Source organism: Hemibagrus wyckioides, linkage group LG16, assembly GCF_019097595.1.
Source record: "Hemibagrus wyckioides isolate EC202008001 linkage group LG16, SWU_Hwy_1.0, whole genome shotgun sequence".
In the NCBI taxonomy this organism is placed as follows: Eukaryota; Metazoa; Chordata; class Actinopteri; order Siluriformes; family Bagridae; genus Hemibagrus; species Hemibagrus wyckioides.
In genome coordinates this window covers 111,091-135,987 of record NC_080725.1, presented here as the reverse complement: position 1 = coordinate 135,987, position 24,897 = coordinate 111,091, and the positions used below count along the sequence as shown (strand labels likewise).

The 24,897-nt window shown below is 38.2% G+C and overlaps 1 protein-coding gene across 2 annotated transcripts in view; it reads right to left on the bottom strand.

Moving 5' to 3' along the window:
• ror2 (receptor tyrosine kinase-like orphan receptor 2) overlaps positions 1–24,897 on the bottom strand; it is a 66,426-nt gene extending 41,529 nt beyond the window's left edge. For both annotated transcript variants that reach the window (XM_058412110.1, XM_058412111.1), the window contains exon 1: positions 24,511–24,897. In XM_058412110.1, the coding sequence (XP_058268093.1) occupies positions 24,511–24,667 (157 nt within the window). In that variant the 5' untranslated portion in view covers positions 24,668–24,897. The remainder of the gene's footprint in view (positions 1–24,510) is intronic.

Genomic DNA, 24,897 nt, shown 5'->3' with positions numbered 1-24,897 from the left:
CTTATATTCATCCATTTAAGTATTTATTCACAGTATGAAGTCAAACCATTAAAGTTCGGTATATCTATATGTGCTTCAGAATCAGGACAGATTCCATGTGAATGACTGTTTGAATCTCTGGTTCCTCATGAGCTGTAATCAGTCCCAGGGATATACAGCAACTGCACTCCAATCTCCCATTTGCTCTTGCATGGCACTGCCATGTGCTCAGCAGATGTGTGAGGAAACAAAGCCTAGTGCTTTCTTGTTTTATCCCAAGCCCCCCCACCCCCCCACCCCATTTGTGTAGTGGTTTTGCCTACAGAATCTGAACTATGACCTGAATACTTGTTAATTAAACTGTGATGCCAATTTACATAGCAGTGAAATGGCTGCCTGGCTTTTATTATGACTCACATGCATGTAAATGTTCTCATGTTAAAATTAAAGGTTTATTACCTGGATAGACTTGTGATGTTTGGTGGATGTTTGGTGGCAGGCATGTTTGGTGGTGCTGAATACTCTTTTCATGATAATTTAATCCACTTAATTCACTAAAAGCCATGTCGAATGAGGCAGTAACTTTTTGCAAACATTGCACTGAGCAGTTTAGAGGAAGGTTAATGCTAAACAAACAGGCACTTGTGAAGACATGTCCATGCAGACCAATACAAACTAGGACCTGTCAATGGCAATGGTACTCTTTTGACCATTTCCCATTTTGGACAGGGGTTTAAGGAGTCATTCAAAAAAACAAATATATCTAAAGAATCTATATAAAGTAAAAAAAACTCTATAATTAAAAAGATATATAAACTGTCCAAGTAAATTATATTATACATTTTATGCAATCTGTCTGAAACCTGCTATAACAGTATTAAGCATTCCCTTCTTTCTGACAGGAGCATTTTAATATAAATTGCAGTCCATCCTTCCATCCTGAAGTTCAGTCCACAGCAGCTGTTACATGAAAATTTTTTTGTTTCCAGAAAAATGAATGAAGTCAGCATTGGAGACTCGTTCAGTAAACAACTATGTTGTAGGTCCAACCACAACTAAGCACATTAGAATCTCAATCCATTTTCCCTCAATCCATTGCTGAGCCAAAAATATCCATTGCTGATTAAAATAACATTACCAATTCTACACTGAAATAAATGATTGTACACAAGAGCTTTGTTTGCCCCCTTCCACATTTAATAACCTCACTAAGTCAGATAAGGCCTATTTCCTTCAATTTGTTCCCAAGTGAGCTGACCACATTTGAACATGTAGTTACTGAATTACAAAAAAAGAAGAAGAAAAAAAACATCACAAAGCTGAAGTTGGAGGAAAGCATTTATGGTCTAGAAGTCACCAGAGGAAGTCTTTAGTGTCTGTGAACAACTGCAATTAAACTTAAAAGGGTCTGAGCCCACTAACAGCAGCACATCTCTTCTCCCACCCACATCTTCTACTTTCAATAAACATAAGAAATAAAGCAAGACATAATGAGAGGTCAATTGAATGGTCTACATACTGCTGAAAAAGATAATGTCTGCCTGACATTCGTCTTTATTTTTTCAAGAATCCATATCTACATTATTGTAAATGTTACCTCTCCTACAGAATACCTTTTTTGTTCTAATTTTTTAGCTTTACAGTATTCCAATAACAGGCTAATAATATATCTTTCATAAATTCCTCATGCGTATAGTAAGATACTGCCATTAGTCCAGTGAGAGGCAATATCTGCTCTAGTTGCATTCCTCCAGCCAACTGGCCAGACCATGAATACATCCATTGAGAAATGGAGAGCCAGACCACTCCATCTACAGGGGCACATGAGAGGGTCGTCTGGTAAGCCTCATCCCTCTCCTCTACCTCTCTCAGTTCAAACTCCTTTTCAATAGGTGTTTTTCCTCCTACTCCCCCCCACATTCCCTCCCTTTTTGGCTCTTTGTTCTTTGTTGATTTCCATCGCTGGTCACATTGAGACCCCCTTAATGGCCTTGTCCCTGCCCACCGTTTCACTTTTGACCCAGCAGCAAGCACCTTTTGTCCTGGACTTTCTAAATCGGTGATGTCCCTCCAACTGTATGAATTACAAATTAAGAGACATTAAAAAAAAACAGTAGCAACCATCGAGCAGGGTTTTAAGCAGCTTATATATCCTCTCCAAGAGGACCACACACCAGTGCGAAAAATTCATCACTGCTAACTGCTAGTCATCTCCTTTCTGGCAGGCCTCTCATGATAAAACCCAGGACTGGAACAAACAGTTCAACAGCCCTCTGGTTTTGTGTGTAATATTGTAATTATTTCAGTTTCCATATATACAGAGCAGTGTGGTTGGCCAGTGCTTGGATCTGTTGTTTTCTTAGTGCATGCCTCTCCTAGCTTCAAGGCCTTCACTTGTGTTTCATTCAGCACCTCACACAAAGTTTACAGTCTCTTCAAATCTCTGAGGGGCATCGTGTTCATGTAGACATGACAGGATTGGGTCAATATGGCAGGGATTTAGAGAATCTCAACCACCTGCAAAGTCCAAACACAACTGCCATGTGGACAGTCAGAAAACCTCTGTCACAGTTCAGTGAGTGGGCGGGAACCAAGATCACGACTAAGGGATAGTGAGAATCCAGAGTGCCAACCATTCCATGGCTCCACACCACTAATTAGTGAGCTCAAACTAGCCTGAGATAAAACTAGCAAGAGATTAACTGTGTGGGTGACAAAACAAAGGTCCCGATTCCATGGTATATTCCATGAATCAAAATTAGGGCCACAAGGTAAGTGTGAAAAGAGCAAGATTTTGGTTTCTCCAAGCCACTGCCTGAGATGGCTGAACTGATGTTGTTTGCTTGCTGTCTTTGATCTCCATCCTGTCCAAAACAGAGCCAAACCACATCATAATTGATATGCAGGAAACCCTCAACAAGGGCAACTTTAAAGGAGAAGACGGCACATTGTGTTTGGTATAATTTCTCTTTTCTTCTAAAGGCGTCTTAAATCTTAAACTAATTTCAGTTCTGGAAACCAACAAAAGCATGAATAAATGAAAACAGTGTGCAACTATTAAAAAAAAACCCAGAATGAGTATATTACAGATAAGGGGAATGTCAGATACAGTAAAAATGGAAAGACTGGCAACTGTCAGCCAAACTGATGGGAATATGATCCACACTTTCAATGGAAACTCGGATGGGTTTTTTTTTGGCATAACATCTGGATGCCATTGCTACCTTCGCAAACTGCTTTTTAATTGCAGCATTAATCAGATGTCCACTACGCAATTCCAAAGGTCATCTCATAAAGGAGGTGTTTATTTGATGAGTGCTTGTCATAACACTGCCGAGGTGTTCGGGCCGAGGACTAACAACTTGCTAATCCTAGATCAGAGCTTATTAAGCAATCAGACTCCCTCAAAAGGAGAGGAAGGTTAAAATACCCTCCTTAAGTAAAGATGCTAAACCAGACAGTAATTACTTCCTACTGAAAATGCTGTTTGGGCTTAAATGATTTATTTAGTTCTAGTGCTGGAAAAAAAAAAGGTTTGTTAAAGACTCTGGAATTCTCTGGAAGTCATAAGAATATATAAAAATACTTATAAAGGGCCTAGAAAAATGTTCATGGGTGTCTGAGCTCATGTATGTGGAAGAGGGCAGTTAAGGCCCCCCCCCAAAACACACATGTTCCCAGTGATGTATCATGAGCTGGGAACTGGCAAATGACTGAACTGGAAGAAGAGGGGGTAACATTTTAAAACGAGATATATACACAGTACTGTATTTTTACTGGAAAGTAAATAGTTTGGCATCCTATTGTATGGTGTATTCCTGCCTCATACTCAGTGTTTCCATGATAGACAGCCTCATCTGACGGGGATAAGGAATTTACTGCAGAGGAATGCATTTCCTCTGTCTAAACTGATGTGCTGTTGATTAAGCGCTGTGCTTTCCACCACTGTTATGTTGAATTCCTGAACCTCTGTTGAGGATTAAGTCCTGTGTTTTGGATCAGTCATGTTGAATTCCTGACCCTCTGTTGAGCTTCAGATCACAGACAGACGCCCTCACATTCTGCTGCAGAATTTCCGGATTTCTCAATGGTTACAAGCTGTTGAGGTCCTGACTCAGCTCTACATCACAATGCTGTTGCGATGTTTTACAGCTGGTAACAGCTTTTGCGATTTAGCAAAAAAGAAATTAATAAAATCTGGTAACATGACATTTGTTCTTTTAACACTCCAAAGGAAGCTTTAAGTACCTATCATACTTCTATACATACAGCAGGCTTTTAGGTTGAGAAGCGGCTTCTCTATACTGACACATGAATGAATGCATGTATTTTCTTATTTTATAAAAAAGTATTTTGTTTAGTTTGGTTTTATTAGCCATTTTTCATTGTTACTATATGACAGAGGGACCGACGTAAGGCTGTGTGAAGCGCCGTAAAATGGATTTAATTCTTCAATTTAATATTTAAGGATGAGCGATGTAAAGTCGAAATCGACATGAGTCGAAACGACGTAAAACGGGGCACTACTGTAGTGTACTTTTTCCTCTGCCACAATCTTCATCCCAGTCTCACAGGAGAGTGACATCCTCACAAACTAATCTTCCAAACTGAGGTTCTTTAATGTTCTTTAGATTCTTGATTCATTGTTTTCGTCTTTCTGTAAATCATGTATGAGAGTTTATGAGGTTCAACAACTTCTATTCTTCTAAGATCTTTCTTAAAATCTTTTGATTAAACAATATTATATAGGAATGGATTTCCACGGTCAAGCATGAATAACTAGATATATGTGGTTTCTTCAAGTCCATGGCAGGTCAAATATATACCTGGACTGATTAGAACACCTGAATTCAATTACCATTTTTAGGCTATTACCGTAAAGGTTTGTGTATGTTTCCTTTTTCAGGTTTGTGCAAAAATTCAGATTATTATAATGGGTTTACTCTTAGAATTATATAATGTTAATTCATCGAGCTGCTGCTGTGAGTTTTCATGTGTTGTGTTCTCTCCACTGATGAAACATTAAACATTATAGGAAATGCTCCCCATGGGTCTGCCCCATTCATTCCTAATAAACTAGAGCCCATGTCAACTGTGCACGGGGGCACGTTTCAAGCCAGCGCAGAAATCCCAAGGCAGTCTTCAATCACAGAGACAGACGTCTTCCCCTTGTTATTTCCAAGGCTGCTTAAGTCAGAGAGACTATGGTTCCCACTGGGAGAACAGCAGGGTTCTGTACCAACCTCACATTCGAAGAAGGAAGCTGAAAACTCCAAATGAAAAGAGGGCTCAGCCTACATGGTCAGTGAGCTAAGAGTAATTCACCATGGACACCTGAGCACAGGTAAGGAGGGGGCTGGAAGATTTAGTGTGGTCTGGTTTGTGGCCACCTGGTGAGGAGATTCACATGGGCCTGTCAGTGTTTTTTAAGGCCTTCAAGCTCGACCTCTATTTTGTCAAAATACCGGTAAAAGAATTAGCTCATGGTCTACCTTGCTAAGTGGTTCAGCAGATACTGTAAAAAAAAAAAAAAAAAAAAAAGAATTGCCAAGGCAAGGCAGGCAAGGCCAAAGAAGGTGTGATGCTAAGTCTGCTAAATCAGAGCACAGGAAGCAGTTCAAGCATTTGCTCAAAATCTACACAGTGGTTGGCAGGTTGCAGTTGCTGTGATTTGGGCCTTCAGCAACGAAGAGCTGATTTTAAAAATTTTGAGTTTTGAAATTACCCATGGTAGTTTATCAGTAGGACTAACTTAAAGATCACACACACACACACTTAACTGTGTGAACTGACCTGTTCCGAACCCGAGACCAGACACATACTGTACATCAATACCTCCAGCCATATCATAACTGTTTACATGCTTGTATTTGTACACTATTTCAATTGATGCTATTTTTACACATTTTATACTGCCATCAACTGCTGCTATACGTATATGTTTACAAACATGTATGTTACAAGAAACCACTTGTTTACAGTTCTTCTAGTTTGCACTTTTTTGTGTCCTGTAACGTTTTGTGTTGTATTTTCTGTCTTGCACACGTTGCACTTTATGTAGCTAGGACATCTTACTTTCTGTCCTTAGCTCTGTGTTGTTGTATTTGTTCTGTAGCTATATGTTGTTATGTTGTCTATGTAGAACCAGGGTCTTGGAGGAACGATGTCTCATTTCACCCTATACTGCATCAGGTATATGTGGTTGAAATGACAATAAAAGCTTCTTGGCTTGACATGGCGAAATGATCCAGATTGAACAGACACCTTAAAGGTACATCCAGCTTGTTTAATAAAAAAATTGCACTCTATATTCTTGTTCCTTTCTTTGGTTCGTACTTTCTGTTGGGTTAAACCAAGCACTGGCACACCCAAGCGTTGTGTTGGCAGAGCTTTTCTGAAATTAGGTGCTTAAATGTCTTATATGAGGGGTCTTGGCAGTCATATTTGCACAATCGTCCACACGCCAGATGGTTAAGCCAAGACCACAGCCACTTTAAGTTTACCTCACAGTGGAGGCAGCCAATGGCAAGAGAGAAGGAGGTCTTCCAGGTGTTACTCAAACAGATTAGCAGGGAGGGAAAGAGAGTAACATAACTGGAACCCATCCTGACAAAACCTGGAACCGAAATGTTGGACTGGCAGAATTCTGAGAGCTTTATCTCTCTATAATATTTGACATCCTTTGGCAGGCATGTGAGACATGCTTCCTCCTTCAGTCTGGAGCTTTAACACAAGACTCATCAGCCTTAACATCATTCACTCCATATTTTACAATGCTAGCATACTAGAATCCAACATCATGATATATGATAGATTATTTGGCAAAATAATCTTCTTAAATAATATGACTCATAATTACATCAAAATTACAAATTGCCTTTGTGGCTGCAAAACTTTCTTTGTCCAAGTGTTTACTTGGACCATGAAACTGGAATGCAATTAGGTATAATAGCTATTTTTCAACAAGATGGCCAGTTGCAACTCAAGATAACAAAATGTTCTTAGCAATCTAGTCATTCGACAAAAACACGCTACTACCATTATGTAATTGACATAAAACTGTTACCACCCCGGAGTTGATTATTTTCCTACAACAGCACATTCCGATATGACTCGTAATCCTTTTTTATGTTCTCCTAGGGAATTTGACAATGATTACAATTTTTTAATTGTTTATAGTTACATTTAATGTTGTGAAACATCCACAAAACAAATTCCTGTCCTGTTAAATTATAGCTACTATAAATACTCGCTGGCTCAACAGTGTCTTTTTTCTGCTTTCTCTTGAATTTAATAAGATAAAACAAATGCAACAAAATGGTGTAGCTTTCTTTAAAGAGATCTTTATTTAACTTCATTTATTTGACATTTTTTACTGATTTAAAAGTCAGTCGTTTGTCAGAGAACTGTGGTTTCTCAGTAACGTGAAAGAATTATTATTTTTGTCCTGTTAACTTCAAGAGAAAGCAGAAAAAAGAAACTGGTGAGTCAGGGGGCTATTTATAGTAGCTTCTGCTTTTGCATGAACTTAATAAGTTAATAAGACTCTTGTGGTAGACAACCTCATGACTGTTGCAAAGTTTTGCCATTGCAGACTTCATTTAGAAATGTTAAATAATCTAGAAATCATCTAGAAATGTTAAAAGAAAGCCACAGCATGCCACTGACTATATACTTCCCTTTGTTAAATAACAGCATGCTTTATAATTAGTTCACTGTTAGGCTACATACAGTGTTTTCTACACAGATCACTGAGAATAGGTTGTTGCTATAGTAATGATAATGTTTTAGAATGAACACATTGAAATAAATCTGTCCTTTTTACTGTGTTCGGGTAGGTACATGTATAGGTGTGCTTTCTTTTTGGCCATGTTACTGCGTTTTATGGTCTAACGGTGGTCTTTATTGTGATCGATGGTTTGAGTTTCTCCTGCTTAATTATTATTATTATTGTTATTATATAATTTTTATTAATATTATTACTATCAGTATTATAATTTCAAGCCTTATTTGACTCACAGGATAAGATCAATTGAACTGCCCACACTGTGATTAGTGTTTATATCACTTCTACATTAAGGGGCTTTTAATTCTATTCATAAACTTTATTGTCTTTTACTTTTAGTCAACTGAGAGGAATCTGCCTCCCTGTCAGCCCCTTTACTAGCTGTAACGCTGGCTCGCATTCCGCCTCAGTTGTTAGTCGTTTTGGATGAAGGCTTTCTGCCAACTGTATAAATGTAAAAAAAAAAAGAAAAAAAAAAAAAAAGATTTATTTAAAGAAATGTTTATGTAAACTCTATTTAGCTGTCTCAGAAGACCTCAAGAACTCCTAAAGGCTCACTAAGTCTGTCCCAAAACCCACAGCACACTCCAGGAACAAGGAGCAAAACCACAAGTCAGTGCCGAACAGACATTTACAAATCAAAAAAAAAAAAAAAAAAAATCCAGAGAAAAATCAGCAAAATAGAAATTAAGAATTACATTCACTGACTTTTTAAAATAATAAATTATTAAATTGTAGAGACAAATAAAATAAAAAAGAGCCATGTAATCTATGACCACCATATCATTTAAATATAATAAAAATGCTAGCTAGTCTAATTTTAAATAATGTGCTTTGACTATGCAACAACACCAAGAAATAATGACCATTTTTTTGTTATTGCCAACTAAAAGATCTAGCAGTATAACAAAATGAACTCAAAGTGCATCTCAAAGGCTCAGTGCTTCTGCTTTCCAGAAATGACTTCAGAGGAGTTCGTTTAAAATACGTCAGTGTATCTGATCATCGAAAGGAAAATGTTTTAAACTGTTCCTTAAGATGCGAATGGAACATTTCAAAAAATACAGCATCACATCACACACAGACCGCCAAGAATTTTCTTTCCTCAAAAGATTTGATGGGTTCTTAAAGTGTTTAAATTATTTCTTTAGATTTATGAGATGTTATGATGTGCGTTCGGCATGCTGACACAATTCCAACATTAACATCCTGGGGATATTAAACTTGGACAAACAACAGAGCTGACAGGAACAGCCAGCTCTGGTATTGTTCAGCAGTTTAATAGGAACACCATGTTTCCAGTAGAACATAAAACATTACATTCGCCAATAAGGTTTAATTATTCAGGTCTTATTTAGGGATTGACCTGGTACCCAACTTGGAGGAGTGTTTGGTTCTGGCAATCAAAAGCAGGCATAACAGACAGTAATAAAAGAGCACTCAAAATGATTTAATGTCCGTGCTAGTCCAGATCATGTGACTGGCTAAGAAAATTTCAGACAGTAACACCAGGCCCCAAAATTAAAAATGAATAATAAACAAGTATGCAGCAGTGGAGCAGCTGCAGTTAAACAGACCTTTATTATATCTGTAACAGGAAAAGATAGATTGTTTTGGTGAAGCTGAATTTGTGCAGATAATCAATTACCATCAATTACCAACACAAACACAAAACATAAGAACAGGAGGAATTATGGAAATATACCTCTTGCAGGTATTATTAGTTACTATATTCGTATAACCCTCACTCTTTTGGAAGCAGCTGATTGGATGTTAAAATTTTATAATTAACCTTTTGTAATGAATTTCTTATAGATCAATGTTTTTTGTTTGTCAATTTTCTGGAGATAAATAAATGTTTTTAATGCAACACTACTGTTTTGCTGGGAGTCTGGTAGCAAACCTATATACTGTAATACATACTGTATAATGTCTCCAAGCTTCATGAAATATCTTTCGTATATAAATGTATTTATTTCGAGATGTATTGCAGAAGAATACAACCTGGAAGTGAGTGTTGTCCATTCTTGGCTTGTTTATGTTGCTTTTTATATGTCAAAAACAGAACTGAATTCCTTTCTATATATTGGCAAACAGCAATACTGTTTATCTTAATAAAATTTTAATATATAATGTTATTTACGATTCAAACAATATAAATGAAATAAAATAAAACCTAATCTTGCCTTCCATCATACATGATGACCTCTAGTTATTTGTGCAACTGTAAATTCAGTTCAGCTCAATTTTGTTGAGCTGAACCAATATGTTTTGTCAAATAATGTAAACTAGCATGCTAACATTGCCAATGTTTTTTTTAAAAAAAAAAGGTTAGTTAGCATTTCTAGACAACTTTAGCATATGCACATATTTTTAGAGTTGGTTTATAATCAGATTCCACCTGTTTTCCTAATCAAATTTACTTAGCATTTAAATTACAAAAGCCCATCCTCCAGCAGAACATTTGTTCCACAAAAACTAAATAATTACAGACCATTCCCCTTACCTAAATTTAGTCAGCCTGCTATGCGGTGTTTTTGCACCAGATGAAAGACATGAAGGTCTGGTAGACATGCTGCTGCTGCAGATGATGCAAATCATCTGGAAATTGATGAGAAGTACTGGTGTGTATGGCCATCATTTTAGACCTGGATAAAGCTCAACAATCCTTGCACAATCCTGATGGAAACACTCTGCAGATTTCAGACATTTGGTAACAACTTGGTAATTTTCCCACCTTTGTCTGATGTCTATTTTTATTGTTATCTTATTCAGTGAAATCTTTCCTGTTCTTATTCATAAAATCTCCAGAATATCTCTATTCCTGGTGACATGTTTTCTAAGTCTGCACAAGCAACAGCACTTTTTTATAATTACCACTAAATAACCCATAGCAATCTATGAGATGAAAAGCAGGATGGTGCTGATGGTGGTGTCAGCATGAAAGTTTTGGAAGCTTGCTTGCTTGAGCAGCATGTACTGATGAGGAGATGAGAACACAGGAGAGACTAAACAACAAAAGTCCTGCTGCATGGTTCTTTTTAGTTACGTAGTGATGCAAGATGCAACTCCATTGGCGCCACCATCAGCTGGTAGTAAAACGGAATTCTGTGTATTCTGGGTAAAGAAAATCTTCACCAATGGGAAAATATGTAGATTATGAAATTTGAAGTAATAAAATAAGTCTTGTATGCCAGTGACGATCATTATTATTATAGAAATTAATATGCAGGTGATTCAGGGTGGATTCATTCTTTTCACTTCTCTTATAAACACCAAGAGCAGTGAGAACAGACAATAAAAAAGGTACCTACTCCACAACATTCATTCTACAGTATAAACACCACATTTAACAACCACACGATAAAGACTTCCTAACAATACAAGCAGGAACAAAATGGCGACACCACACACTGACTAAACTGAATGAGACCAAAGCCCCTTGGAGGGAAACGGTGAACCAACTGAGGAAAAGAAAACACAACAGGAGCCACTTGGTGCACACAATAGAGAAGGATTGAGTATCTCTCTTAGCAAGGAGAGCGAATGAGGAATGATCTAGGTGGCCATGCCGATAATGGGTCTCTTCAGTCAACGACTCTGTCCCAGATTACAGAACAAAGGGATTTCTTTAAGCGTCCGAATGCATTTAAAAATCCCCCTGGCACTGTCTCTGTGGAGGGTCAAGTGTCGTCTTACTTGACTGAAGTAGCCACTGCATATGCTTCATAAATGTAGAACAAAGTATTTGTCATTATATGTTCATTCTACATTGAGGTAATGATGCTTAATGATTGCTTAAACTGACATGTAAAATCAGTAAAGTGTTATTTAAAGTCGTAAATCTGACGAATCCTTACGTAGAGACAATTCTAAGAAAAATCATTTACATATCACTGTAAAGACGGCACCGTTACTCTTCTAAAACCTCATCGTACAAAAAGCCTCACCATCCACTCTTACAGAGAGAAAAGAAAAACCAAGCAGGTCAACTGGAAAAGCAGTCAGAGTTCCATAATCGTGGCATCCTGATCGCTTTTCCAAGCACCGATGCCGCTCAGACATGGAACGTCACAACCGCCGTCAGTTTAATTGAAGGGCTCAGACACATCCTGGGTAGGGATCAGATCATCTCCCTCTGACATTTAGGGCTCATTTTTAGACAAACCCATGGAATGCCAATCAATCAGTCTTCTCATGTTGACTCTTGTTGACTGTTATTTTCTAGAAAAATACAACATCCTCTAAGACATAGTCTGGACAGGTGGATAAGGAATGAGGAAAGTGTGATGGCAAGAATTACAAAATCATGCCACACATGCAATGAAGAAGCAAATAAAGAGACAAATTAATGAATCTGTCTGTCTAGACGTTTCTTTAGCACGGACTCTACAGTCATGTTTTCACTAAACAACAGAAGGGAAGTCAGACTATACACTGGCGCTGATGCAAACATGTAATTTGTTACACTGAGTTAGTGTCTCCCACAACAGAGAGAAGTCCTGAAACACTACCAAAAGATTCAGTACTGACGGCAAAACTATTGTCCTCTGCTGAATGAAGTGATTATGGGCTAATACAGGTGTAGAGAAAGAAGAAAAATCCAAAACAAAAGCCCCTAAGGGCAAACCTGCTTGAAACGGTTTTGTAGTGAAAGGCAGCTGCTGTTGGCTTGTGTGAGCAATGCTTCCGATGCCAAAGTAGTCCCATTCATTTTCACCGAGGAGAAGGCCATTTAGCAAACTAAAAACATACAGCAGCGCTAATTATGCTTCCATGTTTGCACTACAGTACACAACACACATAAACCTGGCATTTATTATAAATGTTCAGGAGTTATATATTTACAGCCTTTTAAATTGCCCAAGGTTTAATTCTGTACCAAGAGAAAGCTGACAAACAACTAGCTAACCAGTGCTGCACGCTGGGTCATGTTATATTAGCTAGCTAAATTTGCTTGCTGAAATAAATTCAGTTCCATTTCAATATACAAAATGATCACTTACCATCTCAGATTTTAGAAAAAACATCTAAGAACAAATTTATGAACGCTCTATGAACATGTGACTGCTAATCACTATACCAGCTGCTCTGACAGCGGTTTCAGCTACACCAGCTACTTCACAAGGACTTGCATGTTAGTTACTCCACATAAATTTTTTTTTCTTTTTTTATACAGGTGAGTGTTGATATGGTGAATTTTCTGTAAACAGACATGTATCTAACATTATGGGAAGAAGTCTCCAGTGCCATTGTTTTGTAAGAGCTGGTCACAAGTCTGTTCCTTTAAATTTTCAGACAAGGGAAGGTTCACAGGACAGAGAGCTTTGTGTTTTCTCAGTAGCATGACAAGCTGCCTTTTTTGTAGAATTAACTTGGAGAAAGAGAGAAGAAGAAAAGCTGGTGAGGGAACAACTGTTTATAGCTGTTAGATAACAGAAGTTAACTTGTTCTGTGAATGTTCTCAAATGTTAACTATAAGCTGATAAAAAGTACAATGTGTTCTTTAATAAATAAGAAATTGTTAGGACTGCTAGCAAAGTAAACTTCTGTGTTTAAAAAAAACAGAGAAGAATAAAACACTATTGGACACGCTGGTATTGGAAAATAAACAACTTCGGGCTGGTAACATTAACATTTCACATATCACCGACCTGCCACCGATTATTCTACTATATAAGGTGTGCAGATATTGTATAACTGATTATCGTTAATAAATATATCTTGCATACACAAAATGATAAATGGAAGAGTGGCCAATTTTTCACAAAATACAAATAAATTCTTAGTAACACAGCGGTTACCTCTCCAGGTTTAAGTTTTAAATCCTGCTTGAGATTATAGGCTAAAAGTATTAACTAACCTAAACAAACACAAAAGCCAAGGATAAAAACATGGATACACTTGGATATGAACTTCCACAAACTATTTGGAAATACAGATTAATAAAAGACAAGCATGAAATTTGACTGCCTGAGAGAACAGATCACAGCGACTTGAGTAATAAGACATGAGGAAAAAACGGGGATATGGTTGGTCAGAAATCTTCTTAAAGCTGCTGCATGCAAAGTCTTCATCATCTGGCTCCTATTAATTGGCTAAGTTTAGGAGTGCCTACAGAGTGTGTGTGTGTGGTGAGGGTTCAGTGAAATCTGAGCTGGAAGAGGGGATGTGTGTGAGTTGTCTAGCAAAACAGAACAAGTCACTTCTGACTGCTGACCAGTGAGATGTGGTCCCAAGGTAAAATTCCAGCCTGGGAATCTGTCAGGAAAATATGGAAAAATGTAAGTATGGGTGCATGTGTGAGTGAGTCAGTTTGTGCTAAACATTATGACATCAGATGTGCCCGTATGTGAACGAAAGAATGAGAGAGAGAGAGAGAGAGAGAGAGAGAGAATAGCCTGAGAGGGTTAGTGAGCTCTAAACATAAGCCACGAATGTCTGCAGATGCAGTGTAATTAAAAGCAGATGCCACTAAACAGTTTTTCACGTTACAGATACTCTCCCCTCCAAACAAAATGATTAATATTTTCTTACTTTCACAATCAGTGCCTTTGTATCCATTAATAACCTTGAGAAAAAAAGCAGGCAATTCAATGATTGAAGAAATGCAATACATATCCCAAAACAGGCTGCAGACTTGTCAAAACGGGTCAGGCGTGATTAGTCAACCTGTAGATTCCTGCCAAGTCGACACAGATGTTTCTCCTTTACAATTTAGTCATTTTAATATAAAGGGATTTCTGGAATCACACCCTTTCTCTGTGCCATCAGGTTAGCCATGCTAATGTGTCATACAGAAACCTGCACATCTTTACACGTTTCCTAAATTTGTGTCTCATAGACAATTATTGTTGATAAAACATAGCATTACGCACACGTACATACAACATCAACACCATGCCAACACTTAAGTGGGTTTTCTCAAAGGGCGCATAGTGTTGTTTGATCGGCTCCATCAACGTTGTCGAGCACGATCTGGATATGTTGTTGATCGAACACAGCCATCAGCAGATCCATTTCTGTCATTACGGCAACGGTATGTCGGTGAGAGCCGAGTGGTTCAGCTACAACAAAGCTTTTCGTCTGCTGGGAGATTTTATCACTGTCTGCATGCTAATGGTATTTTCACCGATCGCAAAAACCCCCAGATGTTATCTCCAACCAGCAGCAGGGATAACCCTCATCGTTAAGGTAGCTTACGGAGGGTAATTTCATCCCAATGCCTGGGTTAAAACAACAGTCTCCATCTCGTAAATACAGGACCTTCTCTTGAAGTCAAAGCAAAAAAAAAAAAAAATGTTAAAACGGGGGTGGGGAAAGAAAGTTGAAAAAGTACTAACGGAGTAAACAGCTTAGGAGCTTTGGTTGGTTCGTGAATTTAACTAAAAATCATTGTGAGATGTGTTTAGGGATTAGTATTTTAGAACACTAAAAACATTGCATGCAGCTGCTAGCTGTACAATTCTCTCTGGCCTCCATCACCAAACTATGATTAGCAAAGCGCCTGAGTGTAAAGAGCAGTCAACTTTGTCTAACAGATTGTTAAACTTCTGCTACTCGTATGTCATTTCCTGGTATAGCTTTGTAACTACACTGAAAAAGACAACAGTAGAAAAGCCTAAAGAGCAGGAGAGGGTTTAAATTCAACCACAATATGAAATAATTTTCATTAGAACTTCAATTCATGGCCATGCGTTTAAGGCACTCTGTTATTAAGTACACCTCTCTTTCAAGTGGATTTTCTTACACAGAAACCATCAAGAAATGGAACAGCCAAAAAGAAAAAACCTGCCTGTTTGGATTCAGACCCATTTGTTCTAATTAACTAGATAGCAGCAGAGAAGAGCCAAAGAATCAAGAACGAAAAAAATAGACATAACCTCACAAACTCTATGACATACAGTTACACACTTGAACAAGTATGCACAATCCACAATAAGACAGTGTCCTAAGTGTGTGTGTGTGTGTTTACAGGCTAAATTAAGAACAGACGGCAGAACGCTACAAAAAATGACTCGTTATAGGACCGAACTGCTTAACGCCGCCTCCAAAAAGTCTCCAAAGCACATGTGGAAAAAAGGATGGAAATGTCCAATCCTATCAGATGGAAACTGAATAAAAAACAAACAATAGTAACCGATTAAAAGCCAAGCTCCGATGCATTGGGAAAGTATGCCACTTTTAAAACTGGTTTTCAATTCCTTAGTATCACAAAAACAGAGGCACAGATGCTGAAAAGCACATTTAGTTACAAAGAGATTGCACAAGGATGGTGCGGACAATTTCCCAATTCGACTCTTAAAGAATAATATAGACTTTAGCACACAAACCTACATCTCTCAGTCTACACTTTTAGGTTCAATCTAGTTCCCCAAAACATTTGTAAATTTATCCGTATAAAGAATGCCTTAATGGTTTTATGTAGAGCCCTGCAAAAGAAAGATTTATGTTAAAAACAATTTTAACCCTCTTTGAGAGTTAGATGCATTAACCATCCAAAAACCCTAGAGGAAATTTTATTCCTTAAGAGTGTACCAATCTGTTGTGTTGCTCTCCATGTTGGTGGTTCATTCAAAACATGTGAAGGTTCAAACTGTGGATTAAAGACCAGCAAAGTCTCAGCTGCGTCAGAAATTTCCTCATGTTTCTTAAACCAAGGAATTTCCCAAGGCTGACTGGAAACTCAAAGAAAGATGAAAAGAATGTCTATTTCCTAAAGACTAAGATATTTCAAAAAGTCAGATTAAACAGACTAAACTATTTGCAATATCACTTTCTCCTTCTTCATGAACATGTGTATAATGTAAACAAGAATAACGACGTTCTACATCATCGAAGCATAAGTGTAAAGCATGCAGAGGGTGCTGAGCTCACAAATCCATCCATTTTTGAAAGGGTAGTATATTTAAAACGTTTATATAAAAGTGCTGTAATAGTCTTGATTCAGAAGGCATTGATTAATGTTCTATGGCAGCACACTATAATGCTTACAGGAGTTCTGGCTGTACAAGTTGAAATGAATACCATTATACTAATGTGTTATATTTTTATAGAAAAAGGGCCTTAAATGGCAGATGCGCCACATAAACAGATTACAAACGTGTATAATTGTTGATATGGTGCCATTTTTGTGAGTTGGCATTTGTTCAGTTTTTCTAGAAGGAGTTTCCAATGTCAGTGCTGGAGGTAAAGCTGTGAACTTTTTGTTTTTACTGAAGGACCGTGGAGGTGGCCAGTTCTCTACTAACTGAAAAAAAATTCATCACTGGTAAAATTGCTGAATTGTGAATAAAACACTACAGTTCAACTATCGACTTCTGGACCATTAGCAACTTTATTTTCCTCTCCCAGCACACCATTTTATGTTTTATTCCTATAAAAGAATGTGGCAGAATCTGATGCATATGTTTTTTAAATTTAGTTTATTTCTTTTTGAGGATGTTAGTTTCTCAGGGTGACGTCCATGATAAAAATGTCGTCTCTATAATAAAACTCTTACATCTGGATAAATAAGCATGGCGCAGGCGAGGTTCTATAAGGCTCCTTGGAGGTTTGCGTGACACAGCAATATGATCACTTCTATCAGATATTTATTTATAGGAAACTGCAATCACTGCATGAAGGCAAATATAAAGTGTGAGGTTTAAACCCAGATGTAGCCGTCATAATGGCCAATTATAATCATCAGCATGTGAGACCACACTCTTTGGTTTACTTTATTTTTTTCTTCTAACAGGTTCACTAAGAGACAATGTCAGTGATGTAAACCACAGCAACTAACTTTTAAAAGACTTCCAAAGCTTCCGTCATCCATGAATGCTGGAAATATTTAAAAAGCTGGTGCTCTTTTAAACACTAGTTAAAATCAAAACATATTTTCTGTGAAACATGCTCGATACAGATGAGGGTAATTCTTTAGAAAACCTTTTAGTGCAAATTAACCTGGTGCCTCGTTGTTCACGCATGTTTTTATCTTGATTTATTTATCTGTCATGTCATCATTCCAGTCCCCAGAACTTTTCTAAAGGTCCACCCATAGTCTTAATACATTTAAATACTATTGAAGAGTTCATTTCAAGTTCACTAGAAACAAACCATATTCCGTGCAGTGCCTAACACCAGGATCTCCAATGTTAAACAAAAGGTATTTCATCCTCTTATGTCTGTCAGTGCAGCACATAATTGGAGGACATTTCAAGTACATTCTTTGTTCTGTGCCATGACTGCAAAAAAAAACTATTTTCACTCATCAGCTTCTTTTTCTTTCTTTCTTTCTTTCTTCCTTCCTTCCTTCCTTCCCTCCCGTCTTTTCACTTTCAGCTTCCCCCGTCTGCTTCAGTGCCAGGCTGAGGTGCCACCTGATAAAATGCCAGTTCTCTGGAGAAAACAGCTGGGACCTCAAATCAGCGAGGACAGATACATGACGGACACTAATAAAAGACTCTCTGTGCTCCATCGTCATCTGGCTGACTTTCACAATCTGTTTCAGGTCTCGAGCAGATGATCCTCTACACATCCCTGGTGAATTCATTTGGAGGAGGGTGAGCGGGGCAGTAACAGATGTTATCTGGACAGGCCAAACCGGAGGGGTGTGTTACTGAAGGGGGGGCACCAAGAAGGTCTGAGGTTTTCTGACAGTTCGTGTCTATCCTAGGTGTGGATCATCTTCAAGAGCGAGCTATAAAAATGTTCATTTGACAAGAAAATGTGAGGTCGTGTCAAAACGAAAAGAAGAAAGGCCAATAAAACCTGACTCGCAAATCAAAGTAAATGAGACGTAATGAAATATCTTGAAAACAGGGTGTTATGGCAATAACTTTTAAAATGAAAAGCACAATAAACCTGACGAGTTCTCATTATGGAACAGCTAGTTCTCACTCCTTATGCATATATTTGCTTTAAAGATGTGAAATGAAGAACACGATTGTTGTCAAGTTATTCTTACACGTTTTCCAAGAGCAAGGCAGAGAAACCACAAACCACTTGACTGAGTGAGCAGTAACACCTGTTTTCATATTGCTAAAATTATTAACGAGCAAACTGCAGCCAAAAAAATCCCTCATAAACCGTATCTCTAGTTCAAAGTCGTCAAACTGGCGCTTGCACCTCCCTTTCCATGTGTTTAACAATCTGACTGGACATTTGTGGCTTGTCAAATCTATTTGATGTCACTCACATTCAAAATGCCTCCTTTTATCCACATTTGCAAGTTGCACCCCTAAACCAGCCCCTGAGCATACCATTCTTTATCCCTCAGCTTGGAAAAGATTAGCAGCTCTTCCAGACACACACAGTCCAACCAAACCTCAATGTCATTACATAATGCTTTTGATTAGCATTAAGGCACTGGACTGAAGATACATCATATTTAAAAACATTTGAAAACATTTAATTTTAAGACTCTGATAAGACACCGGCCAAATAATCAGTCATTTCCTCTGAAAAAACCCCTCATGGTATTTATAGACAGGCTGGACTTGTTTTGGGGTCTTTTTTCCCCAGCAGGGTGTTTGCTTTTACATTTAACGCACTTAGAACTTTGTAATTAGTTCTTTGAGCCATGTTATGTACTTCGAGGTAAACATGTTAAATTTAAAATAATATAATACATTTCAAATGTAAAACTTTTACAGGCACAAATCAAATTCCAAATCCAGAGATGCTGTTTAACAGCCGAGCAATAAAACAACAGTTTTGGACTGCAGTGATTATGGTTGAGGCCTGAGAGCAATCTCGCAACATATTTCACCATCATTAACGAAGAAAATGAGGCCAAAAATGATGGTACGTTTAAAAGAAATGTGAGATTTTTTGCTGATGTATTGGAATAATAATAAATGATGCTGGATTTGTTTCCATTTCGACCACAAACTAACAACTCTGAGTGAACTGCATTGCTTCAGTATTCTTCATAGCAGAAAGAAGAACACTTCACGGTCTGAAGGCTAGAAGACACTATGCTTATCCTTAGTGATGTATTACATTATTCCAGGCAATCTCTCCAGACAAACCAAGAACAAATACAAGACTTTTAAAAATGGCTTTAAACATGTTTAACATACAGAGCTTCCTGCAAATTACCAGATAAAGAATTCACATCAGTATTTCACCATGGGCTAAGACTTGATCCAATTTTCCAACAGAAGGCAACCGCATTAATATTTCTCTACTGGGGCTGAACGTGCTCCATTGCTGATGGGTCTTTGTAACAAAAATTGCCATGTCAGCTCTACAATAAGTCATGGTGACTCCTGCTAAGCTACCGGTGCTTAAGATGGAAAAAAAAAATCAGCCAGTCTTGAGTCTTGATATGACATACTGTTTGTGCTATTTCAGTACAAATGAAACATATGTCTTCCACACAGCTTCGAGGAAGCATGCGTTAGACAAGATAATGATGTGTCAATGTTTAGGTAAGAAGATAGGAAATTCTGGTTTATGTCAGAGGATCATCGCCTGGCACATCAGAGGGAGATAAGAACTGCATGTATATACCGTCATCAGAGCCATCATCTGTTCAGGATTAAGAAAACAACTTCTTTTATTGTAAAATTCATAGCCAGGTACGATCATCTATTCAGAAACTGCAGTATGCACTTTTTCATACGGACTCGGGACAGACGGAGTACAAACCAAATCATGAATAATTTACTGGTGAAATACACAAAATCTGTTAAACTCGTCATATATCAGTTGATACCTGTTATGGGATTTATGACGGTCTCACATGTCAAACTAGTCCATCGTTCATAGTTACAAGTACTAAATGCTAAACATTCTGTTTTATCTTCTACATGTTTGTGGTCAGCTGGTGGATCCTTAATCATACAGCACTTGAATGATTTAACTTGTAGCATTTAACAGCATCTTAAAAGGTCAGAGGTCAGAAACAGTTTCATAGCTTTATAATAACATACAGCACCACTGATCACATACATCTCAAATAACATACTTTGCCCAGTGACAACACAATACTGATGTTTGTAAAAGTTATTATTCCATATCTATCCATAAAAGACTACAAACAAACACATGGTTCAGTTTTGTTTAAGCATACTTTACTACCTACCAGCTGCAATGAGGAGAATCAGAACTAATCAGTGGGGTTCATGACTTTTTCCCCCCATTTCTGTTTCAAATCTACTAGCCAGTTAAATGTACTGTAAGTGAAGGGATATTAAGATGAAAGCTTGAGAAGTACTGGAGGTTTATTGTAAGACGAAAATAAAGAAGGGTAGATCTGGTATTATAATGCGAGATCTCATTTCCTCCCCTATTACTAGCATCATGTTATTTTTTGGTTATTTTCATTTAATGGCCAATTCTGAATATCACCACTGCTTTTCCTACTACAGTCTGGCATCCAGGCAAAAAAGTGCACATTATGCAATGACTTTATTTTGCTGAAATTCTAGCTTAGCAATGTCGCTGTACTTGAATTATACTCTGACTTGCTTAGAATAAAAGCTTCTTTTAAATAAATACAGGTAATATAACTACAACTCTAAATGTTTCCCAAGCACAACAGTCAGAAAACATCCCTAACCTGTACAAGCTTTCTAGACCGTTAAAAAGAGCCCTTGCTGGAGGTAAAGGTTGAGAGGTTTATAAGGGGAGGAAATTTTTCTATTAATAATAAAAATACACTCACTGTTGATTCAGACTGATCCCTGGCTCCGCTAGGCTTAGGGAGTTTATTCGCGAGCTAAAGCTGGGTGGCCCTTGGAAAAATGTCGCTTTATGGGCTTAACATGGAGTCTGGATGAATTGGGGTCCTTAAACTGTCAGATGAAATCTTAGAAGCTGGAGACAGTAGAAATTCCACAGACTTAAGTCATCCACCAACAGAAACAAAGAAGGGAATAGAACAGTTTAAATGCAAGAACATGATTGTCAGTAAGACTATTAAACATATGCCTTACATAAAATGTAAAGGATCATAAACAACAGTGACAGAAGCAAATGTCTATAGTTTTAGAAAACTGCAGACAGCAATTCAAGGAGTGGAGAGTTTCAAGTAATTCAAGTTTTGCTGCAAAGTTCCAGGAATGTGCTTATAAATCTTCAGTACAGCTTTTTTGGATTATTCAGAACAATCGAGACCAGGTATTTTTTTTTTTTTTTAAATCAGACCAGATTTTAGTATTAAGCCTATAATAATAATATTAATAATAATAATCCAGATCACTTCCAATTCATCATATTTCCACAGTACTACACCACTCTTATTAAAGCTTTTTTCTGAAGAAAAGGTGCAGCAGGATATCTACAGCCATGCAGCTGTGATCTCATATCTATAGACTTCTGCGTTACACAAACCACAGCCATCCTTCGGAGCATCTCCCAAGTTATGGACGGTAAGTTTGTCACCTTTGGTGCCTTCCCTGGCACGTCACTGCACTGAGGGGAATAAAAAAGCAAGTCACGTATGTTTGGAATTGAGATTCTCTGGAACCGTAGACTCAAAGCTTAAAACCATTCGAAAAACATTTCCATTTCATACCCAGCCTGCTGACCGCAGCCCTCTTAAATGCAGTCTTTTGCATGTTGGAAATCAAGGGATGCCTTTCATCATCATGACAGGTCTTTCCAGAAGCAGTGCAAGCAACTTTATTAGCAATGCAGACTGTGCTGATTAATGCACCCTACTGTACAAATCCCCACCCTCTCTCTCAGTTTTGCCCACAACTCAAAAAGTGTTCAAAAGTCACACTGCGTGCAGATCATCATCATGACAGGTCCATACTTTGTAACTACCTTTTAATGGAGAAAAAAGTGTATTTAATGCTCATTTTCACTGGTCCAAACACTCTCATCGGTCAGGCAGAGGCACTTTGATGTCTAATCCTCGTTTAACCCTTGTCCATGCTGATCAGTTTAAGGGGTTGGCAGACTATTGATGAAGATACTCTCTATATCCAATGATCCTAAAGGATCAACTATCCTTTTCATGGATTTCCACTTGCAAATCCTCTGTTGTGGCTCAGGGTGTTAGGCTCTTTGTAGATTTACGCCCTTGCCCTGGTTAACACAGGATTAACACAGTGAACTCCTCAACCATGTCCACTCCTTCTTGCTCTGCTTATTTTCACAGCTCAGAAGCGAGGCATGGATTGGGGGGAGGAAGGTGTTGTTATAAAAAAAAAAAAAACAAAAAAAAAAAAAAAAAAAAACAAAACAATGTGCACTTTTCTTCTTTGTTTCATCATACCAAAAGTGCTGTAACAACTTAGACCCTCATAAATCAGGCCAGAGTGGTCGTGTTTGTTGGCAGATTGGCAGAACCCATTTTTATACACCAGTGGGGGGAGATTTCTATAAGTACTGTAAATATACCCCAGATGTGCTCCTTCCAATCCGGGTAGATCTGTTATTAAAAAGTCCTATACTAATTTAGCGTCAGTGAGGACCTCTTTGGAAGCAGGGCTCAAGTAAGCTGCACAGCGGGAAACTCAACATCAATCATTCTGACTGGCTGTTATTGTTCACATTCGCCTTGCTGGATTAGTCTTGGGCATGATGGGAAATTGGAATGTCATGGTTGTATGCCCAGAACACCAACCTCACTGACTCAAACAGCATTTGATGACAAAGTTAACAAGTCTTAATTTCAAGCCCTTAACTGACCCTCAGTTTAATAGCATCCAATTAGTTATCATAAAAGCCATAGCCCAAACAAAACAGACTCACCACAAATAGGGTTACAGATATTCTATTAAATTAGGGAGGTCAAAATGTAAATTAAAGATTCATGTTTGAAAAATCCATCCCACTTTTTTTTTTTTTTTTTTTTTAACCAAAAGTCCTCCTTTGTTTGGCTCCGAGACAATCGGCTCTGGATTCGAGGACTCTTCTTAGCAAGTGAATCAATTAGCATGTCAATGACCTTGTTGAATATCCCCACACCTTGTTCACGGGGGGTGAGTGGTGCTGGCCAAAAGAGCTCAGCCTCCTGTGGTTAGGCACAAACGCCCCCCATGAGCCTTTAACTCAAAGCAGTGATGTGGCTGTCGCTTACTCACACATTTATTCACTGATAAAGTCCAATTTATTCATCATACTCAGAGTAGTAACGGTGCTAAATCCCAGGCTTCAGACTTAACCAGCCAAACTGTGTTCCTTATGCTGTGAACCTCTTTTAGGGGAGAGACAAGAATCTACACTGCTGGAAAGGGTGATAAAAGGGTTAGGAGACACCATCCAGGTCTCAACATCTGCCCCAACCCCACCACCACCCCCTAAACTCTTTAACCAAATGGAACAGCAAGGCTGGAGAGGGCAAGCTCAAAACAGGAAACATGGACATCTGTCACCCCCACCCCTGCAGTGAACTAAATGAATTAGTGACTTCAACAAAGGAAAGAGATCACTTTCAAATAATCTTATTGATTGGACAGGAAATCTCTGGAATATGTTGAGGAATTGGATCTCAGTTTGTATTGGCTATGGATGGGTGTTGGATATGCGCACACACACACACACACACACACACACATTTTCAGGGAGATGGAAAATTCACTTGAAACAATTACGCACAGCCTGAGGCACCAGATTTATTAGGCTTGCTAGATTACTTCACTCTATCCGTGCACACTTTATCACAAACTCTCAGCACATTAAACAATGCAACCTAAAACTGTATTTGTGTTTCTACTGCATCTTCACAGCTTCTTGGTTACCATGCTCCATGAGAGGTCGGTTACTTTTATCTGCTTATTTAGAAAAACAAGGAGATCCCTTACCTGCGACTCTCGCAGTGGTCAAGACGGACAACGCCAGAAGAAAAGTTTTCAAAGAATTGCGAAAAGCAAAACGAGTAATCCTTGAAATATGCATCCTTCCAGGAAATAATCTCTGCCAGGTAGATGGGGGGAAATCTATAGACAGGGCATCCGACATCCAGCACAGGTATGGACAGTCAGTTCGGTCAGTTAGGAGGAACAAACTACTCCGAGATTGATTTAAAAGTCTGGGAAAACAGGCCAAGTTTTGGTTGAAAAATAACAGGTGCGCTGTGAATAAAGCTCTTGTTGGTGATGGCTGATTTCCAAAAGAACTGCGCGTTTCATTCCGGGCGAAGTGAACACCGCGTCTGCGCTTCTCAATACTGAAACTGTGAGTGGAGAGGA